General features: G+C 42.9%; 1 protein-coding gene across 1 annotated transcript in view; it reads right to left on the reverse strand.

Moving 5' to 3' along the window:
• Nucleotides 1-4,326: 4,326 nt before the first annotated feature.
• LOC136708559 (forkhead box protein O6-like) overlaps nt 4,327-14,232 on the reverse strand; it is a 31,313-nt gene continuing 21,407 nt past the window's right edge. The window contains exon 2 of the mRNA XM_066683196.1: nt 4,327-8,174. Within this exon, the coding sequence (XP_066539293.1) occupies nt 6,591-8,174 (1,584 nt within the window). The 3' untranslated portion in view covers nt 4,327-6,590. The remainder of the gene's footprint in view (nt 8,175-14,232) is intronic.

A 14,232-nucleotide genomic window follows, 5' to 3' on the forward strand; every position in this document is an offset into this window, starting at 1 on the left:
TTATCGCTGCTGCCTCAGAGGAAGTTGCAGAAAGTTAAACTATAAAATGCTGCTACCTCTGAGGCATATTTTAAATAAGTACATATTGCACACTTGATCTATAATTGCTTCCTCTGAAAAAGCATTTCCAACAAATCATGGAACATTATGAAAGTCTACAGTAACAAAAAAGAAATTGATATTGCATGCTTATTTCTCCCAGAGACATTTCTGGTACATGGCATGGTATTTGAAAATCTCTGCCCAGTGTGTGCTAACCAATCATGTACATCCCTGCCTTTTAGCTGTTAACCAATTACACATTTTTTCTGCCGCAAAAAGTCAGTGCTGCCTTCAGAACCATATTAAGTAGTGATTTTTTAATAAAAAGATGTTTTTCCCCCAGTTTTTGTTTTCACACTGGCCATGTCAGTTTCACATATTTTCACATGTGCGCATGAGTTTTCTTGTTCTGTGTCTTAATATTGTCAGTGTTCTGGGTTTTTGAAAAGCGCTTTATAAAGAAAATGTGTTATTATTAAAAAATCTTGGTTAAAAAAAGGGAGGTTTTGGATGTTTTATGTGAGAATAAAAATACTGGGCACAGACTTCATTCCAAGCCCAATTCCATTCTATTTCTCATCAAAACCAGTGCTTTCTCTTACCATCCTTCCCAGACTCAAGTAGCAGTGTCCTCAGTGTAGAAGCAGGGGTGAGAGGGTGGTGGTTCTATAGGTGGATGACTCTCTTTGATCCATACAGAGCAGATTAGGATCTCCCAGCGTGATCACAGAGCCTGTGCCATGTCTTGCCCTCCCTACATCCATCCCCTGAGTCCTGTTGCCACGGCCCTTTCTCCCCGATCCAGAACGTTCTCAAGCTCCCGCCATTAGCCCTGCTCGCTAATTACTCTTTACTATCAGCCAGTAATTAAGAGTGCCAGTCGGACTGCCGCGAATTAACGAGCCTGTGTGTGTGTGTGTGTGTGTGTGTGTGTGTTAGTCTGAGAGATCCATGGCCTGACGTGAGATGTTGAGATTAAAGACTCTGGAGTGAAGCAGGGAGGAGTGAGGGAGAGATTAAGGGGGGGATTGTGAACATGAGAGCAACACCAAACAGCATTAACGGTATGTTCTCACCTTGTCTCACCACAGAGCCGTCGTTTGGAAATGGCACACACTCTCTGAGGTGTTGCCCATTCTATCATGTCAGTGAATGTTTAACAGCAAGGGGGATAAACATTCAGCTGAGCTCACAGTTAACCATTTATGATGCGAACCATTTAGGCCCCTTCCTGTGTAGATAAAACCCCTAATAATAATGACCTCTGACTTCTACTAGAACTCTTCTTATACTTCAGCTCTATCTCATCTGTTGCTATTCACAGTTATACACATCCCCTGCTTGCCTGTCCACTGGTGAAAAAAACCACAATCAGAACAAAGCAAGCATTATTTGGACGGTGAACCATTCTCAAAACATTACAGTAGTGGCATGGAGTCAGCATTGCTGGGATTTCTGACAAAAGCCTAGAAAAGGGGTACTCAAATATTAATATTAGAGGTGTACTTATCAAAATTCCACAGAGCTGAAAGTATAGAGAGATCTCATGAGTGAGAAAAATAAAGGCATTTTTTGGTCCTTTCATCCTTAAAACATCTTTCTTCATTATCAACTTCAGTGCTCTTTAACTGTACAGAGCAGTTCTGAAGATGCCACTTTAGTTTTTGGACGTCATGTTAGCCTATCTTTGTCAGTTTGCTAAGCAGATTTTGGTGAGCACTAGCCAAACTAACTAAAATCAGGGCGATGTAACTGTTGTCACTGAAGTTACAAGCTCCACAAGAAATGTAGAGGATATTGGGCAAAATCAGGCATTGTTTAGAAACGTTTTTCCCCCTCTCTGATGTTTTATTGTTAGTTCAGAGGGGACCAGACTGTGCCTATTCAGTACCATTGGACTAGAAGATTGCTAATGCTGATCTTGCACCAAGTGACATTCCATGCATTTTCACTGTCACAGACAAAATTCAAGTGTAAGAATATAATTATGAGAGTCGTAGAGATGTGTCACGCTCATGTCTTAATGAACAGCTGGTGTATTCTGTCTTATATTCATCTTGTACTCATCTTAAAATTATTTCAAATCAACCATGTTTAATATAATAGTGTTTTAGTCTTGGCTCATGCCAACAGTGACATGGCAAGATCCCCACTCTTTGCAAAATCATAGTATGGGACTAAAATAATGTATAGTTAGCAAACATTTTGCTTGGAAAAAAAAAACAATATGGCTAAAAGTTTGTGAACAATTCCATCATTTCTGGAAATGAAGGGTTTACTAATATATTTTACCTAAATTGTGCAACTGTTCATCTATAAAACAAAAAGACAGGACTGAAATTGGACACTGAAAATGAAACCCTGGTAGGTGTAATAAACCATATAAAAACTAAACTAAAGGGCATAGAATCATACTGATAGACAAAATTCATAATATAATAAAAAAAAGTGTATTATATTTACTGATAGGTCAGCACAGGATCAATAATTAGAGTTTCTGGCCATGTGTTGTATATGAACCATCTCCCTAGTTAAGCAAGCAGAGGTAGGATTTGTCCTATATCTTCCATATTTTGTCTGTCAGAGAGTCACATGTCAGTTGCCACGTATGCCTTCAGTGATACCATCAATGACTGGATGTTAGCTTCTATTTGAGTTTTAGTTGAAGCCATGCATTTACACAGTGTTTACAAAGACCAGTCATAAAAAGAAAATTAAAAAAAAAATCTTCTGCATTGTATTTTTTGTGTTTTGTGTATTCCCTGTTCTAACACACCTGATCCAGCTGAGGAAGGGGTTGGTAATTAGCTAATGATAAGACCCAGGTGTTTTAAAGCCAGGAAACACAACACTGCACAGTTCACAGGGGGCCTTAAGATCTGTGGTGTGGAAAAAACTGTTAGTGAACCTGGGCTAAAATCTCTAAAATTCTAATTATAAAGAAAAATGACCGTTTCCATATTACCACTGGAAAAAAAATATCAATTACACAAATGACTGGAATTGTTTTCTGTTTGAAATCCATTTGTGTTTCTACTGTATGGAAAACTATAAATTGCCTTTTGTGATTTCATATGAACATGTGGGTGGTGTAATTGGTCACTTATGTAATTTACTTTGAGCATATACATTAGAAATAAGATGCATATGTGCTTTAAAAAAGAATGAAAGCAATTCAAGAATAATATATATTACTTATATTTCTTATGTATACACTATGGATATCTTGGGCAATATCAATTTTATTCTTTTATTTAGCATTACATTTAGACTAATATACAAGCATGTGTCTGTTTTATATTTTAAAGGTTTCTAGTTGATCAGTTTCATGATAATCTTGTTAATATGCATTAAAATGAAGAAATTTTGTTGTAATCTACACAGTTAAATGTTCACATTCTATAAAAGACAGATGGCTTCAAAAGAGGTAAAAAACATTTAACAGGGAAAAAAAATCAATTATCAAGTTTTGATCAGACAGTGATGATGAATAGCTGTGGAGAAACAGGAATAGTTATCATCTACCTTTCTCCCACCTATTGTTTCTATTTCCTTCTATCATGAATCTGTGGTGTACTCCTCTGCGCATCTTTCTCTCTCTCTCTCTCTCTCTCTCTCTCTCTCGTGAGGCACTGGCAGAGTTGAGTCAATTAAATGCGTGCATCTCAGCCGGAGTGGGAGGAGGGAGGCTCCCTGGGGGGCAGACAGTATGGCTGTGCGGAGAGGCACTCTCCCTCTGTGAAAACGCCTCAGATGGGACTATGACAGCTGTGACCAACCTACAGCTTCAGAGGCGATAACAAGCCTTATTAGATACTCACCACCCCACCCCCAAACTCTCTCTCTCTCTCTCTCTCTCTCTCATGTACACCCCTCCCAATCACACACACACACACAAATTTTACCTGTGCCATATACACAGACCTAATTTCTAACAGACGTTCTCTTGGTTGTATGTGAACAAGCTTACACAGCTACACCTGAGTCCTTTTATTTCAGATCATTATGCAGGATATGTAAACAGCTCAGAACCTTGCATTGTACTGCAAATATCACTGTCATATAATGCACATATCTATAGTTAAAATGTTATTAAAAATATTCCTAATCACTAAGGTTGATTCAAGGTCTTCCATAATTCAGTACATATAAAAATCCTGACAAAAATAATTTATGTAACAACATATCATTGCACCATAATAAATACCCCAGACATGTACAGAATTGTTAGCATTTTCTTTTCATTTATTTATCAGTCACCAAATGATGAGATACATTCTCTTAAAAAAAGAAAGAAACAATGAAAGTGATATTCTTTTTTCCAACTTTAAAAACTATAATACAATATTCTCAATATATAGATTTTTGTACAAAATAAAAGGTCATGGAACAGTAAAGAAAGAGCAATCCGATAAACACACAAGAGGAAGGAGGGGGTCAGGACACATGTAAGTCAGTCCTCGCTTCTGTACAATAACATTATAAGTCTGTTGTTATATATTAAATATTTAGAGCTTACTATTCTGTTATCAGCATTGACACGTCTTCTTTTTTAAGCACTACGTCCAGTGAGTCAGTCAAAGTGGCAGGTACTGCAGTGACCGAGCTTGCACGGGCCTATGGATAACGGGCAAAGCAGGGGACGCAGTGTGTGGTCTGACATATCAGAAGACTGGGACAAATATTAAATAATGACATCGAAAATTGTATGAAGGATCTCCCACTGCGTCACAGATTAGCATCACAAAACCCGGGAAGGCTGAGTAGCGTTTATCTGAGCGAGAGGTTTGATGGAGTGAGCTATCCTTGACCTTTTGCCATAATGACGCGCCCCATTTCCCTCCCGCCTGTTTTATGGAGCAGAGCCGTGCTTAAGGGGGAGAGGAACAGGGACTCAGGGGGAGCGCAGGGCTGTAGCTATAGAGACCACACACATACACGCACACAGCTAGGAAAAGAGGAGACATGGAAGAGGCGATGGTTCTTTCACTGGTCTAGTTCTTTCACTGATCACTATAACAAACCATTTGCCATTCAAACCCTTTTCCATGTTCTTTGCCATTTTTTTTCATTAACACAGAGGAAAGAAATAAAGAAAACAAACAAAAAAAAACAACAACAGGGAAAGTCTGGAGATATTTTATCAGCTCTGATGACAGATTGAAAATAATTGCAGAAAAAAAAATCACACCTTGAAAAATGTATGCCAGTCTTATAGCACCTTGAAAAGAAACCCATGAAAAGAAAAGACATGGCGATACAACACAACACAACACCTTCCAATGCAGCCACACACAGGAGAGACCAAGCTGTGGAATTGAAAGAGTTTTAGCTTAAAACAATGGGGAAACTATGGCCTTGCTCTTTTCTCACATCATATTTTATGTGTGGGCTTGTGTCTTATTCTGGACAGACGGACAATGCTACTGACTCCCTGAGTGCGGGATGACTGTGTTAATCATGCCCATCACTCAACACATTATGTGAGAGAGGGAGGAGAGGCCTAGTGGGGTGGGGATGGGGTGTGGGAGAGGGGGGCTATATTCAATCTGCAATAATGATGCATCACTGCAGCATCACTTTGGAGATTAAAAACAAGACGCTGAATTTCAATCAAGCCACCGTTAATGGGCTAGTGAAGGATGATGGGCCGGTCTGGGCTGGCAGGGGAGCTGAAGCTATCGGCATGAAGAGGAGGTGAGCTCTAACTTAACCTACTGCTGAGAAAGAGAGAGAGAGAGAGAGAGAGAGAGAGAGAGAGAGAGAGAGAGAGAGAATCTTCCTGCATCTTTACTTCATTCCAAAATACAAGAAGTCAGACAGCCCATAACAGCATTTTTTTTCTGAGCTTCAAAAATAGGTTCTTCAAGAATTAAACAGTTAGCAGTTATTCATATATATTCTGATTAACAAATGTTGTCAAACAACACAGCATTTGATTAATGGAAATGAAGTTGTGTAGGCTATGTAGTCACATCAGCAAGCAAGCTGAACTGTTTCTGAGCACTGAACAGCCTCTGAAATGCATCTCTGAGCTGAGAAATCTGTTTAATTTTTTTTTTCTACATACAGACCTCCTTTGAGTGTGAGATTTTCCCACTTGTGCAGCAAACAACATGCCAGATACAGCTCCTGCCACCCAGGAGCCAGCTCCCCATTGTGAGAGTGAGATACGGATTTGTTTTACGCAGTTAAAGTGCTCAAGAGTTTAGTTTTGACTGGAGAAGAAGGCAATGTTGGGCAACACAGTCGAGATTGTCATCACGGTTCTGTCAGCAAGAGCCAAGTGAGTTGACATTAAGTGGAGTCTAACAGATGTGTGTACTGGATGAGAGGGGGACGCACATTTCAGAACAGCACACAGAGGGATGAGCAGGCAGAGTAAGACAGAAACTGAAACCAAGGAATATCTTCTGGATTTTTTTTTTCTGTCCTTTTATTGAGGAATGTGTGAATCAAGCACAGTGCATCTCCCCTCCAAAGAAGTGAGGACGCCTGCAGGAAGTTTGGTCTCTTAGAATGTGCATTTGAGGGTGTGGATGGAGGTCTCAGCCAGGTACCCAACTCTGGTTGCTGTGGCTCTGCTGTGGGCCTGTGAGCCCCATGCTCACACCCATGCCCATGCCCATCCCAATGCCCATGCCTTGCGCCAGGGAGCAGTCAAAGTTAAAATCCATTTCCTCCCCCGAGTCCATGATGTCATGGAGGAGGATGGACTCCACATCACAGTCCAGACTGCCGTGGAAGACATCCACATCCAGGTCCGCAGGCAGCCGCTCATGGGGGTAGGGGTGATGGGGGTGGTGGTAGCCCTGGTAACCACTACCTCCTCCCCCCATGCCCTGAGCTTGATGGTAAGGTCCGTCAGCCATTGCTTGCTGGTGAGGGCCTGGATAAGTGTTGTGACGGGGGTGCGGATGCGGGGCGGTGGCCAAATGACAGGCATCCTGAGGGACACCCTGCATGCCTGCAGGGTTTGGGGGAAGTGTGGTGGAGGCAGGGAGGTGCGCATGAGCTGGAGGACTATACAGGTAAGGAGCTTTATGATTGTAGGGCTGCATGTGGCCTGCGTTGGGTCGGCTGTGGGTAGCAGGGCCATGAGGCCGATGGTTCTGGCCTAGGCTGTGACTCATGCTGTGGTTGTGAGCAGGACTGGCAGCTGTATTCGTAGCTGATATGTGACTGTGTGGCTGGCTGTGACTGTGGGTACCGTTGTGGCTGTGAGCAGGACTGTGACTGTGTGTGCCGTTGTGGCTGTTGTGGCCATGATGATGGCTGCGGGTTCCATTGCTAGGAGGAACCATCAAGGCCTCGTGCTCCTGGCCAAGCATCATGTCCTTGGCACAGTACTGAGGGCCTCCTGTAAGTAGACTCTGCAAGGCATTTGTGCCTGAGTAGGACTGCAAGTTGCTAGAGAAGCTGGAAGCCTTGTTTTCCTGGATGGTCTGCAAGGGCGAGTGATGGCGCAGCATGCCCACGCCCGGCTGACCATACATGGGGCCGCAGTAGGAACCCTGGGCCTTTGATCCACTGCTATAGTGGTAGGCAGGGCGTTTATGTCGTGGGGGCTGATGGTGATGGTACCCTTCTTCCAGGCTAATGGCACCTGTTAGATCAGCTAGCTGCGGCAGCTCCACTGGAGGAATATGTCCCACAGGGGAGCGAGTACTGGAGGGACTAGGGTAGAGGCGTGGTGATGTGGAGCAGGACAGCCTCCCCTCCTCTGGGTTCTCCAGGTCTCCTTCTGCTATAATAGGTGACAAACGACCACTTAGTGTGGAAGCAGCTGAGCTGGCTCGAGAGTGGAGTTCAGTCCATGTCTCAAACTCTTCTCCCACACTTGTTGCTCCAGTTCCAGTCTTCCCTGCTGGGCTGGTCTGCTCTGGGGAACCATGGAAACCCACCCGAGCCACTGAGCCCAAACCTGCTCTTCCAACCATCTTCTTGCGGTTCACTCGGCCTTTGCTTTTCAGGTACTTGGTGCTGTTGTCCATAGAAACAGCCCGTCGACGGGGCGCTTTTCCTGCTTTGCCTCCTTCAGGGTTCAGCATCCACCAAGAGCTCTTTCCTGTACCTTCATTCTGCACACGGATGAAGCGGGTGTGGAGTGACAGATTGTGGCGTATGGAGTTCTGTAGAAGAAAAGAGAAAGAAAGAAAAGACAGATTTTTAACAAATTCATTGAATTCACTTTTTTTCGTCCATCTGTTTTCAAGTAGACAGGCATTGTGTGCATGCATCATTTGTAGATTTTATTGTAGCAGAACCAGTAATGATTGGCTGACATGCGACTCAGATTAATATGTGTCATGTAAAGTTGTTGACATCAGAAGCCAAAAAAAAAAAAGTTTCATTCATCATTAATATGACATAAACAATGAAGCTGTAATGATTTTCTGAATTGAGCATTCTGACTGATATGAGAGAAAGGTGGCTGGCACAAGCCAAGAATCTTGCTTGTGGAGTGTGTGTGTGTTTGTATGTGTTTTTCTTTTTTTTTTTTTTTTTGGAGGCCAGGGGATCCCTCCCTCAGCTTGGTGTGGATGTCGGCTAATCCCTGGTTCAATGTGCTTGGCTTGGGCTGTGTTTGAAGCCTGTGCCAGCCTGGCCTCTCGCCAGCCTCCTCTCCCATTCTGAGAGAGGAAACGTATCGAGTGATTGAGCCAGGAGTAAGCGCAGATAATGGAGTCAGACGAATCTGCCTCCCACTCGCAGTCATTTTTTTATATTCCCTGTCTCACCCTCTCTCTTCCCTCCTAACCTCTACTCGCCCCAGAGAGCCTTGTTTTCCCTTTACACTTGCATGGTTATATTGTATTTCATTACTTCTATATCCACAGCCAAATCAAATGAAAAAGATGCAGATGCTAACATTATTGCTCATTTTTTATTTCAGACTCTCATTGCCTGTTCCTGGCCATTCAATTTTACTCAAGGAAAACACTCAATCCATCATTCTTTCTCTTCAGGCATTACTAATTTCATTCAGTCTGCTCAAATATATATTAATATTGGTATATTAAAAGATAAGTGACTTGGAGAAGAAGTGATTGTTTCTTTCCAGCGGATAATAAAAAAGCTGTAAGCATAAAATATCAAAAATTAGTTAGACCTCTCATATGTTCTCATATGTCATTAAAAGTAGCGAGACTTAAAGCATATGTATTCTTAGGCAGTATGTAAAATGAAATGTGTTGAATGAAAAGACAAAAACTGTCAGCATTTCCAGTCAGGTGATCGAAGAATGGCTCCTCAAGGTAGCACCTCCAATGTGAGGAGGGTAACCATGGCAACAGGGTAAACGTGAAAGCAAAATAAAGCAGGAATCTGTTGTGGGGTTTGCTTGTGAGGAGGGAGGAGGGGAGCTCTGCTTTTTGAAGCTGCAGCTGAACTCCCCACAGCCTTTCATCAAGCCACTAGGCCTGGGGTTCTGCTTGCTGGGGATGCTCAGAACTCTAGCCTCACGAGACTCAATAAAATATGTACTTCCTATATCACTACAGATCACAGTCTGAGAGTCCATATATATAGAATGATTCTGGTAACATTCTCATAATTGTGCATCTTCTTGTATGAACTTATATGCACTTTCAGAGAATTAGTTTGGGCTGATAATCCATATCCTCCATCTTCTTATAGACGCAAACTGTTATAAATATATAATATATATATTATATCTTGGACTGAAAATGACACCTTTCACTTGTCTGTCATTCTTGCTCTACAATCTGCTAATTCTCTGTGCTAGTTTCTCCACATGTGCTTGTTTGAACGGACCTGATTCACAGGATGAGTCAGGGGCTATATGGACTGCCCATGCCCCTCACAACCCCAGAAACTGGCAATCAGCACTAATCCCTGCTCCATTCCACATAATCCCAGACAATCCCAGGCTAATCCTAGTTGATTCATGGGCACTCCCAGCTGGGTGGATCCCATTGTTAGGGCAGAGATGGAGTTGGTGTGTATCCCACTACCTCTGTGACAACAGCATATTGTGGGGAAGCATCTGTAATGGGTAGAATGAATGATCCAGTGTTGTTCTCATTTGGCTTGTAAAACAATATCGAAAGGAAACCCCTGGGTGCCTAATTCATTTATGTGTACATAATGGTTTAATATATCAGTTTTAGTGCGCTTTGCAGGAGCTGAATCAGAAATATCACTCAGTGTCTGTCAGAGGTTCTTAACGCCCTACTCTCCTGTCCCTTTCCCCATGGGAGCAGCTGGAGGCTAAGCTAACTAGCAATGACGTTGCCTGCTTGTATTAGAACAGAGCTCAGAGCTTGTGTCAAAGGCCATAAAATCAGGCTCCCCTCCTTTCCCACCACTGAAACACTTCCAGACACTTTTAATTAACTACATGCTCACATAAACGCACACAAAACACACCACTCTGCTTACGCCAAAGCCTGACAACACAATCAAATGAGCAGAAAACAAAGAACTGGATGGGAGCTCCTGCTCAACGGAAGAGAGTCCAACATCCCAGTGGTCCTTCTGTCAGAGTGTTTGAACTCAGCTCTCATTAGGGACTGCCATCCTGATAGTTCTATTAGTGATCCAGCTTCCACCTCCACATCTCCTCACCCAAGTATTTGTCCCAAGGTTAAGAGCTTAGGACCTTTCTATCCCCACCCCCCCAGCCTGACTAGTTTGTACTTTTTTCCAATACACAGGTGGCCTTGGCACTGAATGGACTTCTCCAAAAGCTTGCATATGTTTGGAACAAAAAGTCCAGACTTCCTATTTGAAGCAGCCTTGCTTTGAACCTATTAATCACAATACAGAATTCATCTCTTCCTGTTTCTCTCATCCCGTTCTCTCTCACTTCATTTAAAGCAAGTGTGAAAGCACTAAGAACTGATTCAACCATTGTGATAAAAACATCAACAAAGGTAATCAGCAGATAAAACCGTTCCTGTAATTTATGGACTATTAGTTATATATAATAAAAATCCTGTCTCCACTCCCCCCTTATTTCAGCTCCCCCATACCAAAGAAGCCTTTCTTAGTGATGGCCTCATCTACTAGGGCAGACAGCATAAACCTATGCGTGAGTGCCGTGACACTGCCCAGTGCACATGCTTGGCTGTGAGCCAGCTTCCCCTCTGCCATCCCTCTCAGAGGGGCATTCTACGGTTGGCTCTTTGTGGTGGGGGGCAGTGGGGTGCCCCAGGAGCCATGGCTGAGCTTGGGCTCCCCAGATTGGCATGGGGGCAGCTGGCTGGCTGGGGGAAGGGATGGGAATGTAGGGGTACAGCTTGGGGCTCAACTGTGAGAACCAGCTAAACAACACAATGAAGTTCACTTCCACAAATACACACCCCTCCCTGATAACTAGCCCCCACCCACAAACTCAAGAGGCTGTTCACAAGAGGGCCAAGGAAACAGGTCAAACTATTTAGGCCCAACTTGCCGGGTGCATAATCGCGACGAAAAGGACTGACTAACAAGAGCGAGACGGAACCACAGAACAAAGGGAAAAGACCACTCACCCGATTCAAATAACTTTACCACACAAAAGATAGATGCTGTAACGTACCACACAGTGGAGCATCTGCCACACAAGACTAGCAATCCTCAACCAGTCATTATTAAGCCATTCCAGGCAGTCAGCAGCCATTATATATCGTCAGTGAGTATCTCTTTATGCACCGCATTAATTTGATAAGCACCAAGCTTGTGTGTGTGTGTGTGTGTGTATTGGGGGATGGGGTGAGGGTAGCATTAACTGCATTTATTGTGAAACGTTTTCTTTTAACAGGCAGAGGTGGGGAGGGGGAGCGACTCGATGCAAGAGGTTTTGTTCGGTACGGGAATGAGTTTTGTCAGCTAAGCCTGTCTCCAGGCTATTGATGGAAATTAGCAGCGGATAAATATTCGCATCCTGTGATTGATGTCACGGCTGGGCTTGTCCCTTTGAAGGGAAATAAAGAATGCAGAGGCACACAGATTAATGGAAACTGGGGGGTAGGTGTGTTCACATAGTTCGCACAGGGAGGGGGGTGGTTTGGCAAAAGGTAGTGCTTAAAGCATGGAAATGCGGAATCTAGCACAAGCAGTTTGCACAGTAACAGCAAAAAAGGATTTGTCATTTCTTTGTTGAAGACCAACCTATAGCACAACACTTTAGCAGAGGAAACGACTCTGTAAAGACAAAATGCAAATATCAAGGGAAAATTTAGATTAGGAATTTACTTGAAATGCAAGTGTGCCTCTATTTTTGTGGATTTATAGTTGACTACATCATTTGAACACAGCAGCTGTCCTTCACATTGTGTAAAAACATCATTATGAACGGACCAACAGAAATGCTCCAAAATTATTACAAAAAAAATAGTATGTTCTTATTGCTTATAATATGTAAAATCTTTTTACTTTTGACTTTTGACCATTGATGATTAAGTTGTGTAAAAATTTTGGGAGATACATGTTTTTAATTGGACAGCAACATATCCTTTAATATACTTAACTATGGTCCTATTTGGTCCTATTTTAATTGGCTATTCCCAGAATAATTCACTTTAGCTTTCCCCTAACCGTGGTGTAAACCTAGCCATAACCTTTGCGGTAATCCCAAACCACTGATCTAAAGCTAATTATTAGGTTAATAGCCAAATAAATTAGGACCGAATAATTCCGAATTTAAGTATATTGAAAGATTTTATAGCAACATTAAAAATATAGTGTACTGGATTTAATTGATTTAAACGTGAATATTTCTGTATTTATAAAATGATTTGTTTTTTAGCTTTATCTAAGTAGCAGTGCAGCTGTTATGTACATGAATTTTATTCATTTGAAGATGAGGCTTTGAATCAAGTAAATTTAGTGCATTACTTTGTTCACTTGTAGGAGGAAAAACAGAGTAGTACATAAATGATACACAATAGTATATAAACTGCTATAAATGCTCACATTGTCAGACAGCAGCACAAAAGAAATTAAATTATTTTCATGATGTGATGGAGCTTTAAAATCAGAGATGCTGATGTCTTGTCTACAGTGGCCAGTATCTGGCAGCCACTCTGCTGGGAGGGTAATGGGGTTGGTGGGTGATTCCTGCCTGGCTGTGTGCTAATTGCAGCGGCCAGGCTGTGCTTCCTGCAGGCTGGGCGGATGGCGGGTGGCTGGGTGTGTATGCGGGTATGAGTGGGCCAAAGGGATAAAAATAGCAACGCCAGATTAGCTGAGCATCTGAGCACCGGACAGGGGATCGGAAAATCCACCTCCCAGTGCAAGAGTGGCTATTGCCTTCTGTGTGGAATGGGGCAGGGAGCAGCCTGGGATCCTCACATCTTCCAGCCCACTCAAAAGCTGCTGGGAGCACGTCACGAGCGCGGCACGGGGACAGCTTTCCGACGTCGGCCTGCCAGATCACTTCAGCCCTTCCCTCCACCCCCCAGGGATCATTCACACAACAGGTGCAGGAGTGGTACACCTGTGGGAGCTCCTGATTGCTCCAACCACACACACACACACACATACACCCACGCATGCACCTTCTTTACAAACTCAACTCATATTTTCCACAGCGCTTGCCATATACTTCGTTAAGTCGTGCACGTTTTTAAACAGGCTTTAACTGCAGGCTTTTTTTTTTTACAAGGGAAAGCTGTGTGTGAGTGTGTGTGAGAGAGAAAAAGTAAAGTTGCTCTATTTAATAGCCCACAGGCAGCGTGCAGTGGATTTGATTATATTGCAACCTCCATCTGCCATACACAAAAAAGATGGACAAGCAACAATGAGACAAATGCAGGCAGCACATTTTTCCCTTCTCTCACCATAATCTCATTCATAGTAATAAGAATCTCATTTCCCACATTCTAAAGGTCAGCGCACACCTCTGATCAGACTTTAATACAGATCATTCTCAGGGTTTAATTTAATTTCACCCGAGCAGGAAACTCATTCGCGAGGCGTGTGTTCAGCATGCAAAATTCATACAATCATTGCTTTAATTGTTTCAGTTTCTGAGCTTGGGGAAACATTGTAGCAATCAGGCATATGGACCCCCCTCCAATCGTGCATACAAACATACAGCTTGTTCACTTTTTGCACGAAGACGCAGCGTTCTAGACAACAAACCTTTGAGCTCCTACTGATGACACGGAGCCGTGGCTGAGCTCAAAGTCCAAACCCTGGAAATCACTTAAGTCCAAAAAGCTAGAAGAGCAGCACACAGAG

The sequence above is a fragment of the Hoplias malabaricus genome, chromosome 10 (assembly GCF_029633855.1).
Source record: "Hoplias malabaricus isolate fHopMal1 chromosome 10, fHopMal1.hap1, whole genome shotgun sequence".
Classification (NCBI taxonomy): Eukaryota; Metazoa; Chordata; class Actinopteri; order Characiformes; family Erythrinidae; genus Hoplias; species Hoplias malabaricus.